Raw genomic sequence first — 15,136 nt, forward strand, 5'->3', positions numbered from 1 at the left:
ATTTTTACCTGAAAGACATTAAAGACTGAAACTGACTCAGTACACAAGAATAATTTTCTTTTTCGTCTGAGAAACTGTAAGCGATGTTGAAAGTAAATCTCACACGTTTTATGAACTCTCTTATGGATACTAATAAAATCAGACACTTAATTAGAAAGATATTGCATGGAACCAAAGCTGCAATTCTCCAAAAATACTTGCTCCCTTTCATTTCCCAATAATCACAAATTACACTCTTGAAAATTACAGTAACGCTATAGTTATCCTCTACCATACATTATAATTAATTAATTATTCTTCCCCGTCATAAAACCGAGACAGCACTCAACATTAACGCTCGCAAAAATTCAAGAACAATGCATCACGAACCCTCGACCAACAATTAATATTCCATTCACAAATTCACGATTAATTAGTCCATCTCTCGTTAAAGATCCTCCAGAAACATTGTGTTAGATCAACCACGCACTTTCTACAGAAGTTATCTCCAATGAAACTACAAAGAAAAAATTATCGCTTTCAACAGCTCTTGAAAGCCGTGCACGATGGCTTTCCTCGTTATCGAGCAAATCGTAACAGCGATACAAGCCAAAATAAATATTCGCGATAGCAAGTGAGTTACTCGGTCAGCAGGGTCGCAAATCATTCGCGAACACGAAGCCGCGCTCGAGCCGCTGGAAGCTTAAGTTATGCCGCTACCAGTCTCGTACCCTGGGAATATCAGAACTGGTCACGCGACAGCTAGTCGAACCGAGCGCGTGCATAAAGCGAGAAACGGGCGAAAACGAAATCGAGCGGAGGTATTACGAGATATGGTCTGTTTGTCGTAAACACGTGGCGAAACTTTCACGCGGGCGCACAAAGTTACACTTTCGCGAATTATTAAAGCGAGACGAGCGACGAGGCGGAGGTGTTGCATCGATGGAGGCTTAGTTCCTCGATAGGCGTCGACGATCACCGTCTCGTGGCTGTCGACGCGAGGCCCCATCCACCTGTCCCCAGGGAGCTTATCTCCCGCGGTGAAAATGATGAGTTACGATCGCGAAACGAAATTGACAAAAGTGCCTCGATCGTTTCGCGCCCGCTCTCGTCGACGTTTCGTTTCCTTTATGGACGTTTTGAGAAGAGCCTGGAGAAACGGGGACAGCCTGATGTTGCTCCTTTTAAGGGTAATGTGATACTGAAAGTGCGGAGACAGTTTTCGATGCTTGGAACACTTCTGCGATTTTATTTATGCTAATCACGGTGAAAATTTAATGTTTCCACGGGCGGAGAAGGTAGTGTAGTTTTATAGAAAGGTAACCAGAGAAGTAATTTGCGTTTAATACTAGAGCTGCAGAGGTAATTAGAATTTCTTGTTTGGAATTTTTCTGCGTCGAGCTCTTCACTTTAATCAAGACTGGGTAATGCGAGGATATTTAAAGCGAAGATAAAAATTGCTATTTGCAGTGGAGTTAGGTTTCGTGCTTTTCATCGACCCAGATTTAGCTCAACGAGATTCATAAAGAGTGTCGCTTTAGTGATTTTCAATACAGATGTTCAATTTTATTATCTTTCTTTTCTAGCCCTCTATCTGTTTAGAGGCGATTTTTTGAATAAAAATTTCGCAATAAAAATCTAAACTTTCCACCTCTAAATAACTTGTCTGGCATAGCAGCTCTCCAGACACCATACTGAGCAGTCAATTTACTTTTGCCATGTTCAACATGTCTCGTACACTTTCGTACAGAGGATTTACGCGTCGAACATTGTACATGCCGCAGTCTATTCGTTCACGCAGCGATGTATCTTCGAACCGTCTCGTTTTCTGCAGTGAAACTCACGCTAAATATTCCACTTTCATGTATCCTATAAACTACACGAGCTGCTAAGCATGGTTCGAAATGAGGTAATTTTCCACGCGATCGTTGCCAGCGGCGAAACAGACGATGACCCCGTGAAACAGAAACAAACTCACGCCCAAACCGAGGTCTAACCAAGTCGTACGATTGCAAACTAATTAATCGATTAGTTGATAACTTCATTAGTTTTTTCAATGCTGTACCATGTTAATACCCTTTGCGTGAGGTTACTTAACGATCAAATGAGACTTCAATAGTTACGTGATTGCTATCGAGTATGTGTAAACTAACGCAATCATACATATAATTGAGCCTCTTATTTGCCAAATTGATTACTTCCTCTAGTGCCTAACACATTATGGCATAGAAGAATTTTTAGCAAAAATTGGCGAAATTTGACTGACGATAACTCTGCGAAAAATGATTGGAAGATCATGATCTTTTTTTAAATTGAAGCTTGAAATCTTCACTTTGAGATACTTCAGCTTGATTCTAAGTTGAATGGACTCGTGCTACTGTAACCTTTTAAATCTGAGGGCATGATTATCGTCTTGAATATTGCAAAGTTTAACACCATGTACAGGCTTGCAAAAATTTTTTTCGGGGATGCAGTTTGCAGTGGCATAAAGCTAGAACCTTTGCCTTCAATTTAAAAAAAAGATCAAGTCGCTATCATTTTTTTTCGCAAAGTTACAGCACTTTAAAGCAAACCATTTTTACAGTACAACGAATACTGCTGATATATGGGAAAAATGCAAGGGTTTTTTTGAAGTCCTGTAACTTCGCGAAAAAAAATCGCTGCGACTTGATCTTTTTTTTAAATTGAAGGGGAAGGTTCCAACTTTATGCTCCTGTAAACGGTATCCCTGAAAAAAAATCTAGCGAGTCACTGCATTTGATCAAACTTTACAATTTGCCGGATTGAAAATTGCCAACTTTGACAGGGTACAGAGCCTTGGAAAAATTTTTTCCGAAGATGCCGTTTGCAGGATCATGAAGCTTGATTCATCCCCTTTAATTTAAAAAAAAGTTCAAGTCGCTGCGATTTTTCTTCGCGAAGTTACAGAACTTCAAAGTAACCCTTGCATTTTTGCCATATATCGGCACTATTCGTTCTACTGTAAAAATACAAGAGTTACTTTGAAGTGCTGTAATTTTGCGAAAAAAAATCGTATCGACTTCATCTTTTTTTTAAATTAAAGGGGAAGAATCGGACTTTATGTCTCCGTGAACGAAATTCTCTGAAAAAATTTTGCCGCGTCTGTGCATTTCATCAAACTTTGCCATTCTTAATACCACAAACATACCCTCAGATTTATGGAGTAAGAATGGTAAGGGTACAATAAACTCAAAATCAGGACAGAGTATCTTAAAATAGAATTTTCAGGCTCTCGTTTAAAAAAAAGCTCATGTTCCTACGATCATTGTTCGCGAAGTTATCGTCAGCCAAAGTTGACCAATTTTCACCCAAAACTTCGTGAAAACATAACACAGGCCATTTTGCCTCTCAACCACAAGAAACAGCTTCCGACTTTTCCTCCAAATCACAGATACATAACTTCTACCATTTATCAGTACTTTACACTCCTTGCCTCATTGCCTCACAAACATTCCCCCATCGCCTAATCCTTCGACACTCCGTTTCCTTTCCCATCCAAAACATTGCGTTCCAGTATCCCCGATGCGATCGCGAGTTCTCTTCCCATGGAACGAAATACGAGGCGAAAGCTCGTTGGCCATTTCCGTACGAAGAAAGTCGCGGTCTCTTTTTGAAAGTTTTACTGTCTGCCCGTGTCGGCAGACGTGATCAAGTGGCCGACCCGCCGAGGAAGCTGTGAAAAGTCCAAATTCAGGGCACACGGTTCGCGCTACGCCCCGTGAAAGTTTTAGGCGGCTACGGGCGCATCTAGCGCTCTGGCTGAGTGAAAACGCGGCTCTCCATACGCGGACTGCGATTACTGCGCGCGTCGAGGTCCATTTATGCAACCGACGAGCCGAGCGCGAGCTGATTGCGCTGGCGAAACACGCAGTGATAGTGTTTTATCATTTGTAATTGCGCATTTGTGGTGTTTTGTTAGCAGCTTTAATATTTCCTCGGCTGTACTTGGCTCGTGCTTGGCTCGTTGGTTGCATAAATGGATCTAAAGCTAATTTATACTGCTGTTGAACCCAGAATGAACCGAGCCGAACGATTGTGCCGACGAAACACGTAGCGATAGTGTTTTATCATTCGCGATTGCGTATTTGGGATTTTTCGCTTGCATAAATGGACCTTTATGCAACCGAGCACGAGCTGAGCGAATATTATACATACTAGCGAAAAATCAGGAATACAGAATTGCAAATGGGCACGTGTGGGGCTTCTCAACAAAAAACTAGAATCACTTCGACCATGTATCGACTCTTAGAATCTCTCGAAAGTCTCGATAATATTGGAAGCTTCGGGAGATTCAACAGGTCTTAAGAAATGGATAATAATTAAATATCTTAGAAGCATATTCAATACGTAGCTTCGTCGAAGCAGTATTATTAACAAAGTATAAAAAGAGTTTGAGTCGTCTTCCAAAACTTCGAAGAGTTAGGCTTCAAATCATGCCCGAAGTGATTTGAATCCTCACAGTCTTGCACAGCTTCGAGTCGCTTCGAAGTTGGTATTGGAACTCCCATCCCTACTCGTTTGGCCCAGAACCGCCTGAGAAAAAGAGGAAAAAGAGTCCTCGGGACGTGGAGACCGTTTTCTCGGCGATATCGTGTGTACATTGCCGGATGCAAACCGCCTGGATAATTAACGATTTCCCTCGTAGCGCTGACACTTTTTCCTCGATTATAAATTTAGTACATCTCGCTGGAACGATGTAGAACGAACGAGAGGAGAAAAACGAGGGGCAACGGTGCTTGTTGTCTGCGAGATACATGCGCTTCTAGACGTCCGATGTTGATTCATACAGTTTGCTTAATCGTATCGTGTTGTAGATTGAGATCTCTTGTAGAGGATTTTGATGGTCTTGTTGGGCGGGGCTTTCGTTATGAACGAATAAGGCATTTGAATAAAGTTCTTTTCTGTGCTACTTTTAGGATTGAATGAAAAGAGTTCAAGCTTTTTCGACCTTTCGAGGACCAGTATTTTTTTTGTTGAAGTTTTGCAATTTTTTTTCACGAAAAATTTATGGATATATGTGACCTACATATTCCAAATTTGTCCAAGTATCATAAAGTTTGGTTTTACTACGAATATCTAATTTTGGAAGCAAAAAACATGTGGTTTCTAATTTACGAAAAATTACTAATGGTAGTTACTCTGTGCAAAATTTAAAATATTTAAAGATTTGAAAATTTGAATACCTACTTGCTTGAAAATTCAAAATTTATATTTTAGTAACATTTAAATTTTGAATTTATAAATTGAATCGCATCACTTGAATAAAATCTCTGAAAAGAACTGGTAAAAATTACCTAATAAAAAGAATTGATTGCAATGTAACAGTAAATAAAAAGCCTCAACCTCCACAAACATTCTTTAAGTAATATTTCAACTCTCTCTTTCTTTCAATCTGAAGAGATTAAACAACAATATTTACAGCAATTATACAGCAACAATTATAGGGCATACGGAATATCTGAACTCTCTCTTTCTTTCAATCTCGCCAGATCAAACAACAAATAAAAATCTCTCGTACTCTCGTTTCGTCTATCATCGTTCGCAATACTCATCGATTTCTCCTGTCTACTCGAAAAATTTCCAATACAGAGATGAATGAGATTTATCTCGCAACCGTCACTCGAGTGTCAAGATTACAGAGGAGGGCAGATATAAAACACAAATTGCAAACAAAGAAAGATATCGAGACTCACCTTGTTACTTATGCGAGATACAAGCGTCTCGATGTGACACTGCCACTCCAAGGCACGTAGGAATAACAGATGCCACCGACGTTCCAAAGATCTTGAGATTCGTAAAGCCTGAGGTGGTTCTCGTTGCTCTTGTTGCTCTTGCTGACCCTGTTCTTCTTGCTGTTGCTTCTCTTGTTGTTGTAAGTAAACTTTATCGCCCAGCTTGACTACTGAGCTAACAATGCGACCGTGCGCCTCTATGTCTCGTTGGAGTACCTGAAATCAGAGAAAATATGGTTATTATATTTTACTTTTTATTCCTTTGAAGTTCGACAGAATAAAATTTGCAAAAAATTGGTTCGATATGTTACTCTTATTAAGCCCAGAAGGTTAAAAGAGAAAATTAATTGAATTTACTATCGTCAAGCAATTCTGTGAAACACGTTGCTCTTCAGATGTCAAATATTTCAGAAATATTATTTAGTCTTGCTTAGATACCTAGATTAAAAGAGATAAGTGTCTCTGGTACAGCAATAAATTCTTCTAGTAAGTAATTCGAAGTTAATTATAGTCTAAGAGATTGCCCACTGTTTTTAATGAGAAAATATTGAGGTACTTGAAATCGAAATAAATTGTTATGATTGAATATCAGGATCCATGTGATATTTACACGCGATGAGCAGTTGTCTTCTCTATTTCTTGAAATTACGACTCAACTTTCTGGAGAGGAATGACGCAGAGAGGTCTTGAAGAAATTTCACTTGTGACAAGATAAACAGTAGTCGGTATTTCAGTTATTAATCTCGAAAATATGTGTTTTATATCGTTGATTATAAATCAGGAGCCTATAAGAAGCAGAGACTCTATATTGATCGATAAAGTGGTTTCAAAATAAAAATGTATCTGTTCCAATTATCGCATGAAGCTAATTAACACTGACACACAATTTATTATTCTTTAATATATACCAATATCTAGAGATTATCTCACAGATAAGCTCATCTTAATCTACAAAATTAAAGGGAATCTACAATAATTATTACAAGTATAATTAGATACTATTGTTATAAGCTCACCACTGTCTCCATCTCACCCCAAATACAATAATTAATTTCTAAAACCTGAATATTCCTCTTTAAGCTCAACAGAAAAAGTCACAAGATAATAACGACTGAAGATATCGTATACCTGCATCAAAATTAAATTAAATCGACATCAACAGCGTCAACTTTGATCACAAACTTGATAAGATTCAATGCACGTGTACAAGAATACGGTTTCCCCTTCGATAAGCGCCTCTTGCGACATCCGTGTACAGATCAGAGTACCATTGCCTACCAAATTAGTGTCTCTTTATCAATTGGAAAGCGTGTAAAATGTATAACCGCGTTGGCAATTATTGAGCACGCACGAATATTCGAAAGTACCCGGAAGCCCAAATGAAATTCGATTTATGGCCTTTAAATTACTTTTCGACTAAGTACCGTTATCGCGGGTGATCTCTGTGCGTCTTCTTCCACGCCGATCAGCGGGGGATTAAATTATGCCTCGAGGAGCAGCAGGCGCAGGGAAGCTCGATTAAAGGGGTACGTTAAAAACCTGAACATAAACGGCGCCTGAGAAATTGATGGACCCCGAGTAATATCAGGGCGAGGAAAAAAGGTAACAAACTTTGTTGACCACACCCCAGCAAAACAATTCATCAGGGGAGTGGCAAGCATTGCGCAGTGACATAAATTGACCAGGTAATGAAAATGGTTTTTATAATCGATGTGCTGCCAGGATTCAGAGGACATTTTTATTTACTGAGGCCAGAAAGTTGAGTCTTTCTTTTTTAGGCTTCTGTGAAACTAGAGTAACGAAAAGATATTTTGATGTAAAATATATAAAGTGTCTTGTGAGGTTTGAAATTTTTTGAATTTAAATATTCGAAAATTGAAATATTCAAATATTCGAAAATTCAAATATTCAAATATTCGAAAATTCAAATATTCGAAAATTCAAATATTCGAAAATTCAAATATTCGAAAATTCAAATATTCGAAAATTCAAATATTCGAAAATTCAAATATTCGAAAATTCAAATATTCGAAAATTCAAATATTCGAAAATTCAAATATTCGAAAATTCAAATATTCAAAAATTCAAATATTCAAAAATTCAAATATTCAAATATTCAAAAATTCAAAAATTCAAATATTCAAATATTCAAAAATTCAAATATTCAAAAATTCAAATATTCAAATATTCAAAAATTCAAATATTCAAATATTCAAAAATTCAAAAATTCAAAAATTCAAATATTCAGATATTCAGATATTCAAATTTTCAAATATTGTTATTTCCAGCTTTTCAATATCTTTCCACGTTTCAGCTTCTCTATCACTTATTAAAATCTGAGATAATTGACCCTCACCCCTCCTAAAAGATCCTGCCCGAAAGAGCGTTTCTTTCTTTCCGCTGACCGACAAGAATAGCCCCTTAAATGCAAAAGAAGCGACCTGGAGAGATCGGCGTAGCTTTTTATCTCGAGGACCTTTAGCAACTACCAAATATAGTCATCGAGAAGCTGCGAGGTACGACGTTAATTTGTTACCGAAGAACCAACCAGCACACTTTTACTCATTCTTCAAACCAGTCTTCCTTCTTCCGACGATCTCCACGGGGTAAAATTCATCAATCCAGCGCGGGTAATAAGCGAGGAAATAAGAACGAGCCGACGAGGAACGGGTAGGAAAGCAAGCTCGCGTGGAATAGGCACGATTCCCAGTAAGAAGGAAGTATAAAGTAGGATTATGATTTTCCTGCCCACGGCGGGATTGAAACGAGCGATAAGAAACGAGCGTTGCGCACCTACGATTACTTTTTGCCTTTATTCTACTTTCCTATTTCTATGCATGATCACCATTTGCACATAATCAGCCGACGGTTTTGTACAAATTAACGTCGCGTGTTTCATACGAGCGATACGCTGCTCGGTCTTGCGCGAGTCATTTTTCTGGATTTTGTGCGCGATCATCTGATGGGAGCCGTCGTTAAAAAGGATTCGTTGAATTTATTAAGCGTCTCGCTCTTGCGGAAAGATTGCCAAGCGTTGCGGGACCTGCTCGAATTAGTCAATGTTTTTAGCTGGGTTCGAATTAGCGACTTGAAATATGAACGATGGGGTAAGAACAGGTGTAGCTGCTTAAATAATATTCTAGTATACATGCATGGACGTACGTGGATAATTAAGAAACATGGACATCTTGTTTTCCTCCACTTTTTGAGACGCTTCGTTTTATGGCTCGCTCAACGCGTTAATTGAGATGTTATCTTTATGTATTAGATATACAAATTTAGTGCCGTTAAATTAGACTGTTTATACGCGTATCTATATTTCAAGGATCTACGCGTGTTCGTGTTCTTCTGCGTCTTCGCGATTTTCAGGCGAAGACTTTGAAAATAGCGCAAGAAGATCGGAGAAAAGAGTTAAATCGTGAAATATAGCTTTTATCACTCTACGCAGAACTTCGTCGAGTGAAATCCATTCACTTTTCGTTATTTATGCTCTCTTGAGTCTAGGTATCTTTAATCCAATCCTGAATGGCTGTAGCGTTAGTAGTTTAGTAGTCTAGCCTAAGACTAACTAAATATCTTCGCCTCTAGATTACTAAGTCTCTCTTAATCTATAACACATATTATAGAGCTATCATTTGCATTTTCCATTACTTTCACGACCTAGTATGTAATGTTTTAACCTTTCGACTTATTTGGGCGCAATAACGCGCCAGTTTAATTAACTGTGTACCTTCGAGGCATACTTAAGCCACAATGCTAGATTGTATGTTAGATACGATAGTAGATACTGTAAATGATAAAGAAGGCACACCTGCATGAGAATAAAACTTTAAGAATTTTCAGATGATTTATAGTTATGGGGCAAAGTGGATTCTGAAAGAATTGTATTTTAGTGGATGAAATTTAATAGGTCATATTTTCTACATTTTACTGCACAATGAAATTGTATTTTTATTTGCAGATTTCCATTCCACTTGTTACTGCCATCATTTTTTATCGACTTCCCTTTATTATTTTTTAGTTTACCTTCGAAACTTTCCCCTTTTTATATAGATCTGTACATAAGAGTATTATTCAGTAGAATTATTATGTATTACGTAATAATAATTAGTTTCTTGTGGACTCGTCAAATTATTGACCTGCCTCATTTAAATCCACTAAACTACTTCCTCGTATATCGGTTATGAAAATACTTGTATTTTATAATTTATCGACTATTCCTTACTTCCTCAACTCTGACGTACGAAAGAACCACGCTCTTTTACCTACCAGAAGCTACCAAAAACAGAAAATAGAAAAGGCTAGAATTAAGAATTAAGACTTAAGAATTCAACCCCTGTGGTCTTCACTTCTATTAAACCGCAAGATACCTTTTGGCTAATCGTACATCACGCAGAACATAATTCCCGCTATCGAAACGCGAAGATCTAAGGCGTGATCACGCTCGCGGGTCGAGGATCGATTAGAAATTCATTTTGAACGCGCGAAGAGAGCTCGACAGCCGCCACTAAAAACGTGTAATTTCGATCGATCCGGTCGATAGCTCGCGTGGAAAACACGAAATTCCCTGTTGGCTTGCAATCACTCGCTCCACTCCCGTCCTCGATGATTTACAAGCCGAGATCTGACGTTTTTCCGCTCGTCCCCGCGTCTGATCGCCCGATCACCCGCGATTTCTTCTTCGATTGGAAATAAATCACGGCGGTTCAGGCGATCGGCGAACACGGTCGTCGTGCTCTACGCTCGGGTGCAAAGGTTAAGCACACGTACAAAAGAAACGTTAAAAGGCTTTATTGCTTCCGCGAGGCAAGTCAAGCATTTCGACACCGTGCTCATTACGCTTCGACGTGGCCAGGGAACATCGTACCTCTTGTCTAGAAAAATCTTTATCCGCTGTGCGAAGCGTGAGGAAATTGTTGGGTCTAGCTAGGGAGGTCATGAAAGACGCTGGGGAAAAAGTATAAGCTTGTGTCGAATGATTGGCAGGAGGCAGAGCCACTAGCTGATGTCTTTTCTATCAGATACTGTGACACCTTGTCTGTTATTTTACTTCAGCAAGTATTAGTTCCCTGAAATTTGAACGTCAGAGCCAGACTAATACAAATCCATTTTTTAAAAATTCGTTATTTATCAAATAACAATTGTGCTCCACACAGAAGGAAGTACTATACGTGTCAGATTAATATAAATCCATTTTTCAAAAATTCGTTATTTATCAAATAACAATTGTGCTCCACACAGATGGACGTACTATACGTGTCCCATGAGAAGTCCCTTCGAAAGCATTGTTCCTAATGCCTTTAGAGGGACTTCTGAGATGAGAAGTCCCTTCGAAAGCATTGTTCCTAATGCCTTTAGAGGGACTTCTGATGGGACACGAACAGTATGCACCCCTAAAATCAACCAGTGTTAATGATAGCTCACTGTGCTCTTATTATAAACGTGAGTGACAGTCCCTGCAATTAATACTCGTTTCTATAAATAATTCTAGCAATGATCTCTATATCTCAGCGCCACGGAAGCAAGTAACTGAAATCTGACAAGAACAAAGCTGCAATGCGTTAGCTCTGCAGCTCGCATTAGCCCACTTTCTCCAATAGATTGCGTACGATTACGCGCGATTGTTCTACTTATCCCTTAGTAGTGAGGAGCAATTGCTACCCGTGGTTTGTACCGACGCGTTACTTTCGATCACTCCGTTTCCCCCGACAAATATCTCGTTCCTAAGACAATGGCTTTAGGAGCACGCTGAAAAAAGGAAGCCAAGTTTATCTGATACTGAAGATCAGTATCGAGATAAACGTAATTGGTGTTCCGAGGTATTGAGGCTGGAGCACTAAGAAGGTTGTTTATTGAAAAAATTCTGATGTTATATTAGATAGCTGAAGGTGGGCCCACTATTGATTAAATAGGACCACTTTGAGGTAGGTCGAGAAAAAAGTTTGTACTCTTATTAATTGACTTAGATCGCTGGGCTTGGTTAATAGCTGAATTCAATTTTCGTCTGAACTCTGGCTGAGGTTAATGACGTTTAGGGTTTGCTGAGATAGAATAGCTGGGTCTGATAACAGGAGCTGCTGCTTTCGTGTATTTAATCGACCTTTTTTGAGGATTATAAAAAGGAAGACTAGAGTAGCTGATTACTGCTGATAGCTATATAAAGAGTAGACACTTTGAGTTTTTTATGATATTAAAAAGTGAACACCTCGACAAGCGCTAAATTCTCTGAAAATGGTACTTGGAAAAATATGGAAATGCTGAATTCTAATTGGAGATATTTCGAGATCTGTAAGTACAGAAAGATGTTTCTAACTGTGGACCACTATCTTGGGAATTTACATCCGCGTTTCTATGCAAACTACAAGTTCTCTGTTTTGCGAGAGCTGCGTTTTTCTCAAGCCCCTTAAGGACTTCAATTATGGCAACAAGTCGAGAAAATTCTTATCTGTGACCTGGGGGACCTGAACACTCGATTAAATTTTCTATCTAAAATTTCTATTCTATTATATATTTCCCTTATTTTCTTATTCCATGTATATTTCAAGTATTTAAGTGAATTCAAATTTTCAGATCCTTAAATTCTCAAATATTGAAACTTCACAACGAAGCTATGCACAAATTGATTTTATTTCTCATCATCCATAAACTCTCTGTTTGAATCGAATTGGTAATTTTCAACGAACAAATATTAAACTTTCATCTCGCAGACTATCTCGCGAAGCATTAGATTACGTACCATTCATTTACACTTCACGAATAACAGTTGCATTCCAGTCGAATTTACTTTCTTCCGCATGCAAGACTTGTCCACTACTATGTTCACTAATCCAACGAGCCATGCATTCGGCTACTAAACATCAAAGTGTAATTGCTATTTAATGAAACCTTTGGTATCTAACTGCTATCAATATAAGCGAAATATTTGACAAAATTACCCCCCCAAGTCTTCTTAAATTAGACTTTCACGATCAATCCCCCGTAATTTGCGTAGGTAAATCATACTTCACGAACGCACATGGAAACGATATCACTAGAATGACACAAGGAAGTCGAACATAAACAGAGAGATTACTTGAAAGTATATCTCTAAGCTATGAATGTTTATAAAACCGCTAAAAATTCAAATGTGTGGAAAAGTGTAGTTCAAAGATCGAAATAAATTTCTATTAAGGTTCCACTCCTCTACCTGTGTCTACAAAAATTATACACAACATATTCTGCAATCTGTTTTCGACGAGAACAGCAGATTTTGGTTGATTGTCGAACTGGATACACTGTTGCAGTAACAAAGCATTTTCTAATTATCACGTAAGTTAATTATCCCTGGGAATCCAACACCACATGCTTCGAAACACTCTGTGTATGCTGGGTTTCCAATCTAGTAAATTATCGGGACAACGAATCGAAAAAGTTTTCGAGACGAGACCCGATCGCTCCATCTCGCGTTACGATGCTTTTATAGTAGAAAGTTCCAAGAGACCCGCGTGCTCGATACATCATAGAACAATGCGCCGTGTTGTTCCTGGTTTACATCAAACAGCGCACATTTCCCGACGCTATCGCGATTCGACTGCGTCGGGCCACTTTTTCGAGTCCGATTCCTGGATCAGATTCCTGTCTCGCGCGGGACTGCAAATGACTCGAGAGTCCAGTCGCTTGTTCGAGGAACGTCGTGGAATTTACGATTATGACAGGAGAAATATACCTAATGTTGAGGTTTCTACTTTCAGAGTGTCTCTTTCTTTCAGATCGTATCTCACTGCTGTGGAAGTCTCTGGAGGATTTATTGAATGCAGCGTTCCGTGGAAAAATTTATACGCAAGCTTGGCAAATTGCGACTGCTTAGAAAGTATGGTAGTTTCTACAGTGTTTGATTATTGAGAGTATAGAGGAACACGATTCTAGGGTATTTTTAATTGAGATCGAGATTTCAATGGCGTCTGAGGGGAAGCTACTTTGCTTAGAGTATGTGACTTGTTTGTACACCTAGCTCTTAAAAATAAATTCGAATAAATTCCACAGCGTTGATTCGCTCAAAGAAACTTACTTATAAAGGGGTACACAGAAAGGAGGCTGAAGGAATTTAAGTCATCCAGGCACTATAATCTATACATGTACAGAATTCGCAAAAATGCACGAACAGGTATGTGCAAAGACTTTTTCAAATCCCTGAAATTTTTTAGCAGACATTCTCTACTAGAAAATCTGGCAAAAACAGAGGCAACTGTTAACTTCGTTAAATTTTATAGATATCCAGGTCCTCTTAAGAGTCACTGCAATCATCGTTGAATTTGATAACGCGTAACGATCAGCCATGTGGCGAGAGATAAGCATCTATAACTGCACAGTAAATGCAAAAGTGAGCTTAGACCTGAGACTAGAATAACCAAAGCCTAGAGGTTGGAGTAATAGTTTTCGAGGAATCCATATTGCGCTAAGCTCATTCGCGTAAATGAATCTCTATGAGTACTGAGAATCGACGAAAGGGAGACAAGCATCGCGAAGTGGGAAACAAATTGCGCGCAGCAAACACGTTTCGTAATGATGTGCATCTGATGATGTGACCACGAATATTGTCTGGCTTTATTGTATAACATAATTGATTAGAGAAATCGCCTGAGACCACTTTCGAATATAATATATTAAGAATTTTCTAATTCTACCCTTCTTTGCATGTTGAATTAATTTGAAATTCGGTTGAGTAGAAATGAATAGAAATTATGCCTGTAGAGAATAATTAGTACTTACTGATCTTGAGGCAATTATTAATAGAAGTTTTATAACAATATTCTATTTATATAGGCACTTAAGAAAAAAAAAAAGAATTTTTTAAATTTATCTGTGAACACAGCGAAAATATAGTAACATATTATTAGGTTTTACAGTGTTACAGATAGCAATACACAATTTATATAAGCCACATATTGATATGGATAAAAATATAAATTGAAATTCCAACCTTTAATTGCAGACACTGCAGCAACATAAGATAATCCACGCCATGACTCTCCAACCTCTCCAAAAGTGGTAATCGAGGAGATAACCCAGACACCAGAGAGAAATACGTATCCAAGTAATCCACAGCGGTAAAAAGATCACTTATCATTCCACTATCGCGATAATCGAAAAGGTTCACTCATGCAACCGAACATTCGCGCAAAAAACGAAAGCACATTCGCGAAAGAGAAAATGAATTGACACAAGTACGATATCGGAACCGACGACATAAAAAAAAAGTTACAAACATGTTACCGACCCGATAGACGAAGGAAAACTAAGTGTCCTAACCTCGACGCGTCTTATTTATAAGATACGGGTTACTCGAAGTCAAAACACAATGATTTATAGCGTTCTTTTGTTCGAAATACGTCTGTATCCGTCACGCGCCTCGCGGAGCGTCGAAA

General features: G+C 38.5%; 1 protein-coding gene across 2 annotated transcripts in view; it reads right to left on the minus strand.

The window, feature by feature from the left end:
* LOC143178913 (uncharacterized) overlaps positions 1-15,136 on the minus strand; it is a 133,107-nt gene that overhangs the window by 61,227 nt on the left and 56,744 nt on the right. For both annotated transcript variants that reach the window (XM_076377851.1, XM_076377856.1), the window contains exon 7: positions 5,694-5,948. In XM_076377851.1, coding sequence (XP_076233966.1) covers positions 5,694-5,948 — 255 coding nt within the window. The remainder of the gene's footprint in view (positions 1-5,693; positions 5,949-15,136) is intronic.

The sequence above is a fragment of the Calliopsis andreniformis genome, chromosome 1, assembly GCF_051401765.1.
Source record: "Calliopsis andreniformis isolate RMS-2024a chromosome 1, iyCalAndr_principal, whole genome shotgun sequence".
Lineage (NCBI taxonomy): Eukaryota > Metazoa > Arthropoda > Insecta > Hymenoptera > Andrenidae > Calliopsis > Calliopsis andreniformis.